The sequence below is a fragment of the Trachinotus anak genome, unplaced genomic scaffold (assembly GCF_046630095.1).
Source record: "Trachinotus anak isolate AG129_WGS33_773 ecotype Australia unplaced genomic scaffold, CSIRO_AGI_Tana_v1 ptg000005l, whole genome shotgun sequence".
Taxonomy (NCBI): domain Eukaryota; kingdom Metazoa; phylum Chordata; class Actinopteri; order Carangiformes; family Carangidae; genus Trachinotus; species Trachinotus anak.
Window position 1 is genome coordinate 25,582,053 of NW_027273856.1, and position 12,647 is coordinate 25,594,699.

General features: G+C 41.2%; 1 protein-coding gene across 3 annotated transcripts in view; it reads right to left on the bottom strand.

Annotated features, from left to right (window-relative positions):
• The window catches only part of stxbp5a (syntaxin binding protein 5a (tomosyn)), an 87,222-nt gene that overhangs the window by 8,278 nt on the left and 66,297 nt on the right, over positions 1–12,647 (bottom strand). The window contains exons 12-21 of one of the 3 annotated variants that reach the window (XM_071479307.1): positions 12,466–12,613; positions 10,447–10,514; positions 9,132–9,172; positions 8,635–8,855; positions 6,911–7,092; positions 6,431–6,556; positions 5,894–6,045; positions 4,441–4,503; positions 2,276–2,329; positions 396–446 (exon numbers count right to left, since the gene is read on the bottom strand). In XM_071479307.1, the coding sequence (XP_071335408.1) occupies positions 396–446; positions 2,276–2,329; positions 4,441–4,503; positions 5,894–6,045; positions 6,431–6,556; positions 6,911–7,092; positions 8,635–8,855; positions 9,132–9,172; positions 10,447–10,514; positions 12,466–12,613 (1,106 nt within the window). The remainder of the gene's footprint in view (positions 1–395; positions 447–2,275; positions 2,330–4,440; positions 4,504–5,893; positions 6,046–6,430; positions 6,557–6,910; positions 7,093–8,634; positions 8,856–9,131; positions 9,173–10,446; positions 10,515–12,465; positions 12,614–12,647) is intronic. The other 2 variants (XM_071479308.1, XM_071479309.1) reach the window with 2 other exon arrangements.

The window sequence follows — 12,647 nt, forward strand, 5'->3', positions numbered from 1 at the left end:
ACAGAGAAAGCAAAGACATGAAGAACACAGAAGAGAAAGAGAAAGCTGCAAAAGTTAAAGAAAGCTTTACAGTGAGATGGAGTGTGCAAAGTTTAGCTTAGCACCACTGACCTCTAATAAGACCCCCACCAAGGTCAAAAGGTGGGAGCACTGTCGAGAATTTCACACTGAATTTATTCCAAAGAATATTATTTGGTTGAATGAGTTTCAATTCACATCAGATCAGTGCTACTTTTGTTTCATGCAAACTCAGAAGAAATTCTGCACAGCTTGCCAATTTTGAGGCTAATAACCAGATAGAACTGGACTAATGAAATGTGATGGAGTCCAGTTGGAGTGAGAAAGATATACTGCATATCATACAAATTGTTTGGAGACACGAAGTCAGGGCTTACCCAAGTCTGGCTTTAGCTCAGTAGGCAAGCTTAATTTCCGTGACATCTTTGCTGGAAAAAAGAGAACATCCCTCTTTACAAACACACGTCTAAGCTAACACACGATGCCATGCAAAGCTAGATAACTAGCACCGGGATAGGACTGTGCATAAAGCTTAAATACACAAAAAATGACAAAAGACTGTGGAACAAGTGCCCGGGGACTGTTTCACTCACTAGAAGAGCCAAAATGCTTTACATAGGAGAAGACACGGCATAAGGACAACCCTGCATTTCACAGAGGCATGCTGTGACAGACAAAACAAAGGAGGTGACCTCTGGTTGCACAATGCCCTGGAAGTGAGGACTGGTAAAGATACATCAAAACTGCACAGCCATTCAAGACCCTCATGCCACAGGAGCATGCACCAAGAACAAGAAGGTAACAGGAAACAGAAAATATTGAACAGGAGATGGAAGAAGACAGTGGAAAAGATGGTCAGAAGTTACTATGGAAATTGTTATTGTAGGCTAAGTGAACTTGTTTACTGAATGAATGCCAATAACCCCCACCACGATCAGCTCATTCCACTTCTCCATCCCCATCTAAACCCAGGAATTAGATTTTTACATATGGATAACTAACCCTTTCATTCTGAGGGTACGGATAAGTGTACTACATATCATTTCTCTCTGTAGGTGAAAGAAGTAGAAGAGGTAGAATCTGTACAATATGTGATTAAAAAAAAAACCCACCTTAGCAAATCAAAGAATATCCACAGGAACACCCTATAAAGCAAGCTGAATACATTTTTGTTTTCATTTTGAATTGCATCCTTTCAATGTCTGATGCTCTTACTTGATTTTTTTAAATAGTTTTTTTTTTTTACCTTACCTTCTATTACCTTTTTTTTTTTTTTTAGCTCAAGACACCCACATAGGTGTTTTCACTTATTCTAGATTTGGCCAGGGCTATGCACGGAATCACTAAACTCCATGAACCAATGAAATGATTACAGGGTAATGCCCAAATTAAGCTCAGTCGGAGGTTAGAAAGTCTTATTAGGCAAAATTAATGAGGGTGTAAGGCCTTTAAGGTAAGCTAGACTTCTCATGTTAGTGTATTATAAGTCATGTGAAGGGTCAGTTCTTGGCGACATTGAAAATTCCGGTCTGCAATGTAACAGGGATTTTACCTACCCTCTGTCACTTGAATCTGAAAGACAGTGCGATTCTGAATCCCTTATTTAAACAAGGAAAAAATGTTTTCTTTACTTAAACAGTGGATAAGTAATTATCTGTTCCATCAACACACACTGAAGGTACATAAAGACACAGTTGGACAGATGAGTTGCTCTCTGCTCTGAGATGTCATCGTAATGTACTGCACTATGGACAATCATATCGGGACAGATGTCAAACGCAGGCACATTTACAATTTGACACTCGTGCTACATACATGTAGCATGCAATATGTGTATAAGACAACTAAGGTCTTCTGACAGCTGTAGTCCCACCCTGCTTCCAGGTTAGCCTCTGCTCCAAGAGCTTTCAGTTCTCGATGTGTGATTTTCTTTCCATATATTTTTGTGCTCAATAGTAAAACATAAGCATGCTGTCATTTTAATCAAAAAAGAAAAATAAACCTCAGTTGTTATGATTTAACAGCGATAACCAAAAGATAGTGAAACAGAAGCTAACCCGGAAGCAGATTTGGAGAGCTCTCTGTTATCTAGCCTATCATCCCACTGTGATGACCATGACACGGACGACAGAGACAGTTTCTCTACGACAAAGAAAAAATAAGTAAATAAATACATAAATAAGTACAGGGGGGACAAATCTGGGGCATGTTCGCCCTGCCTACACAGCCTCTCATGAAAATCTCTGGCCAATCTTACCTCCTCTACCACCTCCATTGTAGAATTGCTGTAGATTGCTGTTTGACGTCAACACTTTAGGGGTGTAAGGGGGAAAGTAAAATTCAGTGAATGTGCTTGTTACTACACACAAGCTATCCCTGTTACCACGATTTTTTTTGTCCCACCCTTTTAATTTCAACAACGCCAGTTCAAAATGCAGACTCACACACCACATATAAAAACCTGCACCCTACAAACAGATTCACCATGGAGAGAATATGGTATAATATTAAAACTGCCTGCTATATATAAATGAAAATAAAAACGTTGGCTGGGTAAATAAAGCCAGGTGGAGGCTCTAATCCCTTTTATTTCTATAGCTATCAAAGGTACAAGATATCTAAATTTCTAATGTGTTTGTACCTGAAATCAAAACCAATTAAATCAATTTCCCTGTTTCAAAGTTTAAAATGTTTTAAAGTACATTATACTGTATGTAAAGAAACAGAAACAACCAAATATACCAAGATTTAGTGTGCAAAAAATGAAAATAAAATTCTTAAAAAAGTGTCTTTGGGGAAGGACTAACTTGCACAAAAATGCACAGAAAACCCCACTTCTGTCCATCTTATTACTGTAAGTGGTTTAGCTTTGTAAGAGGTACTGTCAGTTGAGTCGTTTTAAATGCAAATCAAACTACTCCGAGAAATTTCATGAATAAAGTGACACTATCCTGGCATTAATGGAGTCTTAATTCATTATAATGCAGCTTTTTTCAAGGTATAACTGGTGAAACAGCATAAAAAGAAGAAGTTGAAATTATTTTCTTCCTTTGGCAGACTTTATCACTTACCAAAAAAGAGAAGAAAAAAAGTTAGTTAATTTAGTCTTAGCCTAAGACTAAATGAGGCAGACATTTTTTGCAGGAAGGCACCGTATCACTCTCCGTCCAATGAATAATGCAGAGCAGACAGATGTATCAAACCACAGTCTGGTGGCACCAGACATGGGGGCTGGGACAGCCATCACACCTGGAAAAAGTGGCAGGACTCCAGACACTGAGATTTGTTTTCTGTCTGACCTTTTTAAAAAAGCTCCTTATTTTCAGTGTGCCAATGCCAGGTTACCTCTAATGAGATGGATCTGGGCTGTTCTCTCTTCAAGCACCTTCAGCTGAAATACTAATGACGTAGATTAAGAGGGAGGCAAGTAAAAGAGCAACAGAACATCTTACTGCTGCAAAACACAACGCACTGGTGCACGATCATCAGAGGGATAAATATTTGCACTTAGAGACGGTGCATAATGTGGTAAGTGACATAAAGTTGACAATGACATTTTTTCCCTACAATACAATCTATTATGTTTGCTTCCATCTGGTCATCTCCACTGATATCAAAACTGCTTAATATGATAATGGATGAAGAAGAATCGGCTTCAGAACAGTTCTCCCAGACACATTTAAATGTTCAGCTGAAAGAGGATCCCTGCTCAAAATCCAAGTCAGAAGTTAATTCACATCACCTTTGCAAGTGATATGTTTAACTGTTGATCTTTTATTCACATTTTAGTTTCTGAATGTGTGAAAATACCCAAGGCCCTTTGGTTTGAACATTTTCTGTTTAAGTAATACTCTGGTTAACGCAAATGAATGTGTTTCTCTAGCAGAATGCAGAGATTTTTCTTTAATAGTTTCATTCAGTTTATGATTCATAGCTGTCATACTGAATCAGCATCATAGAGATGGGATACATTTACAGCCTCCAACCCAGTTTTCCAGGATACCGAGTGAGATTAAAACAAATTCATTCATGTGTACTGAACTCTGCAAAGTTGTAGAATGCAGGCACGAATGGGAAAATACTCTTGAAACCCCATAAGTGTATGGTATTAAACTCAGTGCACTTCTAAAGACTGAGGTAGAATGACACTGACAGCCAGACTATTACATGGTTCAAACAAAAACCCATAAATGTACAGTTCCAGTTTGATGAGCTGCAATTTCAATAAAACTAATTTAAACTAAAGGCTCTTTTGAAACATTAATCTTCCTTCCTAACCAGTGCTTCTTTTGCATTCAAATGTTTGGTTTTAGATGTGTATTTTAACTGGTTTAGTCTTTGAGTTTTGTGTCAAGAAAGCACAAAATCAAGTGTTATATTTTCCCCTCTTTTCTCTCAATGAGACGCTGAAGGACATGTTACCTGAAGTAGGGGACTTGCAGCGGTCCTCTGATGTGGCTGAGCCCTCATTGATGTCGCATAGACCTGCAGCAGAGAGAGAACTACAGATAACACTACATTTCTTGGGAGTCTGGACAAGACCATATAAATTGATCAACAGACCAGCCAATCAAAGACTGTGTTCCATTTACACATTAAATGTAAGATTTAGCACAATTTCAATAATTTCACACCCATTTGTAAGACTAATTTCTCCCTTTGGTGCTTGCACGTTTTGTGTATGAGCGCGTGCATGTGTGTGTGTGTGACATTGTCCTGCGAGGCAGAAAGCCAAGCAGACAGCAGTCCCTGCTGGCAGAGAAACACAGCTGGATGCCTGATTACTGCTCACACTCGCCAAGCTCTGACAGGTGCCAGCCCACTGCTCACCAGTTACTGACACCAGATGCTCTATGTGTACTTACATGTGCACGTGCTTGTGTATATTTGAGCATTTGTGTGTGTGCATGTGTGCCTATGCATACACAATCATAAACATCAAAAAGACGTCCCTCAGCATGCACACACACAGCTTCCTAATTCATCCATCAGCTTTTGCTCAAGTGTGGGCAGTGCATCATCATGACACTGCGGCATTGTCTACGTAGCTGCACTGCTGTCGTCTGACACATGGTGGCAGCGTGTCCATACTGAAAGCATCCTATTATCTATCAGCGGTACTGTGGAGCTGCAGTGGCGATGTGTGTAAAAGGGATGGGCTGTGAGTGTGTGTGTGTGTGTGTGTGTGTGTGTGTGTGTGAGAGAAGGAGAGGGACAGAGACAGAGAGAGGCAGATGGACAAAAAGAGAAAGTCAACCAAAGCCCAGAGAAAGAGTTAGTCAAATTTCTCTGTCGTGTGTCAACCTTATGAAGTCAGGACAGCAGCATTTTTAGATGCAATGTGTGCTGTTCTGCGACTTCATTCTTCCTCATATTCTGATCAGTTTACAGATAAGTTCAAGGATGCTGGACCTGTGGGGTTACTAGAGTCTCCAGTGGCAAAAACCAGTCATAATGTTCAATGCATAACTGATTATCATTCTAACCCAGACCTTGAGTGGAAATACACTGTGAATACTTAAGACAAGAGAAGAAGAGTCTATACACATTATTCAATTTACATAAATAACACTAAAGATTAACTGTGTGTGTATGGACATAACGTGAGGACTTGAGTTAATAACTATGGTTTCTGAGTGTAAAGGAACAAAGAAGAGTGACTTGGAGGTCTGGTGTGCAGCCACTAAGCTGTTGAGTTTGGACAAAAAAAGCTTGGATGTGTGATTCGTCAGCTGTGGACATAAAACAATAGTAGTGACTTACGTCTTGTAGTTTCACTATAAGAGAAAGAAAGCAAAAAAAAACTTATACTGTTGTGTGTGTTTAGAGAAGTTTAGAAGTTTTATTCTCCTTCTAATCCCCTTCCCCTCATTACCTCCAGAAGGCTGTCGTGTCTTTCTTGGCGACCGGGGCTGTCTCTGGTAGGGGTCATTGGAGCCGTAAAGCTCGACCGTCCCCAAGTTGAGGACTACTGTCTTCTGGATGTAGTCCACCACCGCCAGACCGTTGCTGTTGCCAAACACCACTCTGGGGGAAGGGTGACAGAGTCAGGGAGGAAGTGGAAGAGGCGAGAGAGAGAGAGAGAGAGAGAGAGGGAGGGGGTGTTCAGAAAAACAAGGATGAAAAGGCAGAAAGATAAAGTGATGTGTGAGATCTGATCTAGTTTTTTGGGTTTTTTTTGGAGCTGAAAACATTGGAGACGACTGAAATCTCCAGACCGCTTCAAATACAAAACTGTATCCAAAACCACTCATATTTTGTCCTTGTAAGATGGGAGAAGAAGATTTTATATTTTAACTTCAGATGAAACAGTATGATAGGGATAAAATACTCATATTTTATCACTGTCTTTTCAGAAAAGATTTCTATTTGTTTCTAGTTTTGTCTAAGATGTTGCTGCGTGTTTACTTACAGGCCGTAGGAGGAATTGAGCGCCAGACTTGTGATCTGCTGAGGAGGCTCTCCACTCACCCACACTAACTGGACCACCAAATCTACCTGGTAACCTGGGGACTGCTTCAGAGGAGTACTGCGCACTCTGGAGAGAAGAAGACAGATCGGAATGGAGAGGAACAGAGACAGCAAGAAAAAGAGACAGGAGGGGAGAGAGACGTGAGAGAGGCAACAACAGAAAAAAAAAGAAAATTCATAGAGAACGAGAAGTGGTGCAGCTGCAGTCCTGAAGCAGTTGTGTGTTGAGGGTCTGGCTTGAGTGGGATGATGGGGAGGCTGAGGCTGAGAATGCTTCAGGCGCTGACTAAGTCTGTGCAAGTGTGCTTGAGGGAAAAGGCAAGAGTCTTGTGTGTATGAGTATGTGTGCGCAAGCATTCCTGGTGCCTTCGAGATTTTATGCAAGTGCTTCTGTATGTGTGTCTGCGTGTGTGTTTCATACTTGAGGCAGGGCATGTTGCCTCCATCAGAGTTGTTGCTGCTGGTGGAGGGGTGTGAAGGTGGGCCGCTCGTCTGAGGGGAGGCACCGGGTGTTGGAAGCGCCGGTGTCTGCTCCCCCCCTCCACCCCCGCCGTCTGGAGACTCTATGTCATTCAGCTCATACTGCATTCGCACCTCTAGTAGCTGTATGAGAAAACACACACGTAGGTGCGCACAAAAGCATCGACAGACAAGAAGATATTAGCACATTTACAAAAGAGGAGATAGCCAGAGGATGGGAGAAGTATGTGACACCTGCTTTACTTTCATGATAGAGACTTGTTTAGTGTGTGTGTGTGTGTGTGTGTGTGTGTGTGTGTGTGTGTGTGTGTGTGTGTGTGAGTGTGTATGTGGGCAGATTGAGAGTCAAAGAGGTCCTCCAATACTGAAATATCCCATTCCTTCTAAGGCCTCCTTCAGGCTACTTCTCTGCAACCTCCACCTTCGCACTGACACACACATCACCTAAACTCACACACATACACACACAATGATTGCAAGCTCCTCTCTTTTTGCATTCTGTCAGTCTCATTAGCCCCCCTGACATGTAGGAGTGAAGAGCAATCAGTGCCCTTCTTCAGATTCTCACTCCCGCCTGTCTCTGTCCTCCTCTACCTTCATCTATGCAAGGTTACAGAGAGGTGTTTGACCTTGTGCAAAGGGAGGTTGTTCTCCTAATTACAGCTCGCTACCACTGCGTATCTACTCCTGATCCACATCCCAGTCACACTCTCAGAGTGTAGGAAAAAGTGTCAAAATTTCTCGGACACATCCATCAGCACTGGCAGTGACCCACAGAAAAACTGCGAGGCTTCCGCTAACTCCTAGGTGCTTCATTTGAATCCATCTCCTTCAACAGCTGCTATCAAAGAGCCCTTAAGCAAGGCACTGGAGTCTACAGGTTCATGAAAACCTCTGGGTATAAGCTCAGTTTGTCTGGAAAAACAAAACATTTGAATATTTAGGACAAACAGTGCTGAACACATAAAGGGCAACAGCTAAAAAAAAAAAAAAAATTAAAATTCATTAACAGACCTGCAAGTAAAAACACATCACAGTACTGCCCACGGGTACAGCGCTTTGATTGACAAGTGATGTCTGTAAAGTCTGGAGCAACAGCAACACAAAAATGATGCCAAAATTATAAATAAATAAAGCATCTTCTGGTTACCAATTTAACACTCCGCTGCTCCAACGACCAACGGCAGAAACTAAGCATATACGTGCACATACGTCGTAATATAGGAGCTGTGAGCCTGCACTCGCAGATTAAACACTGTTCCTCTTTATGTCATTAAACACGGACTCCCATCACACCCACATAAGCACTTACGTCGCTATCAAGGCAGATTATAATGACGGGCTCGCTTTGCTTGTTCACTGCTCCGTCTGTTGGCATGGCAACCATACTGCCTTTGACTCGGCAGATCTTTGAGTGCGTGTGTGTGTTTGTGCATATGTCTCACAGCATCTTAGAGCAGCAGAGAGAGAGAGAATGCTGAGGGCAAATAATAACAAACAGGAGAATGTATTTCTTGATGAGGAGCTACAGAGTTACATCCTGTGTTTGTGACCATGCGTGTGTGTGTGTGTGTGTGTGTGTGTGTGTGTAAGAGTCTGAAAATGGAAAGTAGATGTGTTTTCAGTTTCAAAAAAAAAAAAAAAAAAAGGAAAAATGTTACCCACCTGCACCACCTCAGTAGTTACTTCCAGTTTGCTGAAGCGGTAGATGATAATGTTGGCTGACACCCCGGCCACGCACAGCATCCGGCTCTCAGGGCACCAGGCCATAATCTGAATGGCAAAGGGGTCTTCATCTGACACATCCGTGCTGCCCTTGTCTTCCTTAGACCGGTTTCTGTCAAACACCTTGGCTGTTTTGAGCTTATAGAGCACCTGGAGCATTACTAGAAAAAAAATCAGAAAGTTTCAGTTGCAATTCAGGGTAATCAGATATATATATATATGTGTGTGTGTGTGTGTGTGGTGCTCTGAACTTGAAATTATTAATGATTATTCCAAGATAAAACATTACAAGTTGCTCCATGAGATTTCCGTTCCTTTATCTACCATTTCTATTTCAAATTGTTATTTAAGCTCAAAATGTTTGTCTGAAAATTCGAGACAATACTTAATTAAAAGTTGTCGAGAAAAAATTAAGCTTAGCCACTCAGACGACTCACTTGCAGAGGCATCCCAGAACTTCACAGTTCCATCAGCATGCCTGGGAGTTGAAGGGGAGAAAGAAAAAGGAAGACAGAAAGACCGTGAGATGAGTCTGAATTTGCTACCTGCTGTCTTAACATTTCACAGATAAAAGTTAAAAATGCATCTTTGTAAGATCAGGAGCATTAAAACATCTCTAGAAGATTGATTTAACCTACAAAAACATTTGGGATCACTCTGCTGTTCTACAGCGCTTACAACTAAATCTGAAGTTAAATATTTTTAACTAATATATATACACCGGTACATAGTTCCAAATGTGGGAAAAATCTTAATGCTTCAGGATACAATGATATTTTGTACAACAGTGTACTTCTTAGTTTGTGGCAGCATTTTAGGAAAAGACCTTTCCTGATTCAACGTGACATTGCCTCCCACACGCACAAGTGGGGTCCATGAAGAAATGGTTTCCCAGGTTTGGTAATGAAGAATTTGACTGGTCGGCACAGAGCCATAACCTCAACCAAATCCGACACCTGAGCCAGGCCTTGTCGCCCAGCATCAGTGCCTGACCTCACTAAAGCTCTTGAGACTGAATGGGAGCAAATCTCTGCAGAAGGGGTTCCAAAAACGTTCCCAGAAGAGCACAGGCTGTTATGGCAACACATTCATGCCCGTGGATTTGGCATGACACGTTCAGCAATCAGATATGAATGAAATGTTCATGTCAACAAAATTTTGGCCATTTACCCTAAATTGCACATATTGATTATTGCCTAAAAATGAACTGCATGCATGTGTAATGAGTGTACACAGGATGACCCTCAACAGCTTCTCCATTTAATGTCACAGAAAAATACAGTGTTAGAAAATAACACGTATTTTTGGTTGTCATTTTTTTTCTTCACTCCTCATTGTTTTTGTTTCCAGCACAGCTGAGAGGATTGGGAGTGAAATATTCTGCAAGCTGTTGCACTCTCAGAGAGAGAGAGACCCGGACAGAATAGTAATACAGCATGTTGGAGTGAGGAGTGAGGGAGGGAAGGAGAGGAGCGAGAGCCTCCTACTGCCAGACCCATACCTCAATGTCACTTCTTCAGTGTGTGTGTTGTGTTAAAAACACCCCCTTCCCCTCTTGTTGACAGCTTAGTGAGGGGATAATAAACATCAAAATGGAGCAAAGTGCACATGATTGGAGTATATAAAGGTCTACAGTAAATATTTTAAGACAGGCTCCTCCGCTGCGCTGACCTGACAGTGCAGGAGAGGTGAAAGTAAATGAGTTGTGGCAAGACGATAATGATAATGCTAATGAAATCAGTATTGTCTTACCCAGTGATGATGATCTCTGGGTAGCTTTGTGTGCCTTGACCCCAGTTTCCACCACTGATAGGCCATTCCTGGACAGATAGCAGACACACACATTGCATTAGAGACAATGAGAGAGTACAGGAGGGGCTACGGCTTTGTCAATAAACAGCGTGTCAATAGAAACATTGATTTTAGAAGAAGATGACGCGATAAAACTGTGAATGTGCGAGCGCACATGGGAAAAACAGGCAGAAATCCTCTATGCACGCCTCTCAGCATGTCTTGCAATTATAGATTATACACCTCAATGAGTGTGTATCGCCATCTGAGAGAGAGTGTGTGTCTGTGTGTGTGTGTGTGTGCCGGTGGGGGGTTTGGCTTTGAACACGTCGACACATACAAAGGTCACCGGGATGACTCATGGTGATCTTTATGTGAGAATGCCCTCCTGCAGCTCAGCCAGGCCTTCGCTTAACGAAAAAAAAAAAAGCCAGTTTGGGTCAGTACATGCTGACATTTCCGACATGGGCATACATAATGGCTGAAAGAGCAGGGGGTCTGTCTTAGATGATGCAGGGATAAGAGACGAGAATGAGAAGAGAGAAGAGGTGGACAGAGGGAGCAGCGGATCGTTAGGCAATATGACACTATTATATAGTCCATTTGGCTTCACGGAAACATTGAGAAATATACTTTAGTAGCACTGATACAAATTAATGCACTATGTGAAGTGATGTATTAAAGCGTCCTTTATCGCGTAAGCTTGTTGTTCTTGGTGTGTGGCAGGATGGTTAGAGGGTGTAGTGTGCAACATTTCAATTTCTAATTTAGGCATTTAGCTCTTTTATGGCACTGCTACATGCAACGTGACAGAAAATTCAGATGATATTTTTATACATTAATCTGTGATGGGAGTAGTAGTTGTAATTTGTTTTATTTTGAAATTTAAAACCTGTCTTGTCTGCTTCTGCAGAATGTTGCTTAAATAGTTAAATTCAATGATGACATAGAGCAGTTAGCGATTTCTGTAGCATCGTAGTCACACTTATTTCACAGGTCCGTAATTTCATGACAATTTCCCATGAAGTTTCACAGAAAAAACTACAATATGCAATTTGGTACAAACTACAGAAACAAGACAATGGGCTTTATTTTCCTGAAATCGGGGGAAAGATGCAAAGAAAAGCAAATTCTCCAGGCACAAACATAAATGGGCATGCCTGGCAACCTTTTCTGCAATCTTGGTAAACACAGGTGCAAAGTAGGAGGAATACAGAATCAGGAGGTGGAGAAACAGAGGGAGAAAGCCTCAGGACTCTCAGAAAGAGAAAACATTTTCATCTCAATGAATGACCTGAGGCCTGCTGATGTATAATGGTGCGGTAGCTGGAGCTCTTCTGCATGTTTCAAAATGCTCATTTAGGTCTTTAAAGTACAATAAATATATACAAATGTACTTATAAAACATCTTTATCCAACCCTTATCTTTAGACAAACTAATACAAAATAGGTTTTGGACATTTACCCTTTTAGTGTTTAGCAAAATGCACAAGGTCAGTTTATATTAAAATCCCAGTGTCTCAAAAGATTTAAATATGTAATGAAGACATCCAAGCTGTACCAGCAGTAAGATAAGTAAGCAGAATTTGGAGAGGTATGAGAGTGCACAGAACAAGAGAACACAATGCACTGAAGTTATGGAGGGTGTTTCTGCTTCTGAATGAACAATCAGTGCCTTCATCTTTATCATTTGTTATCCTGCACTTTTAGCCTTCACTGTCCAGCAGCAGCTCTGAGCCTATATTTAATTCTGGGTCGGGTCAGGTGTTATATTAAAGGTTCAAGTCGGGTCTGGAATTGACTTATTGACTTATTGACTTAATGTAAAATTTGTCTACAGGAAAGCATACAATTCTAGATATATGCAAGTGAATTCAAAACGTTTTTGTTCTATTTTGGTTTCCACAACAGTTTAAAGAAAGAGAAAAAGAAAAAAGAGAGAAAGATCGTCAGTAAACAATCAAATGCAGTATATAATACCTTTTTACTGTAGCCCTGTCGTTTCTGCCGTGAGCCAACAGAGTAAAGTGCAGGTATGAGGTCCACAGGGCAGTCGGCAAAGTACTCGCAGCAGGTCACAGGAGACTCGTGGATAGTCAGAGGATAAGGGTTCTCGAATATGGGGTAACTGTTAACAAGAGAGCACATACAAAGTCGCTCTT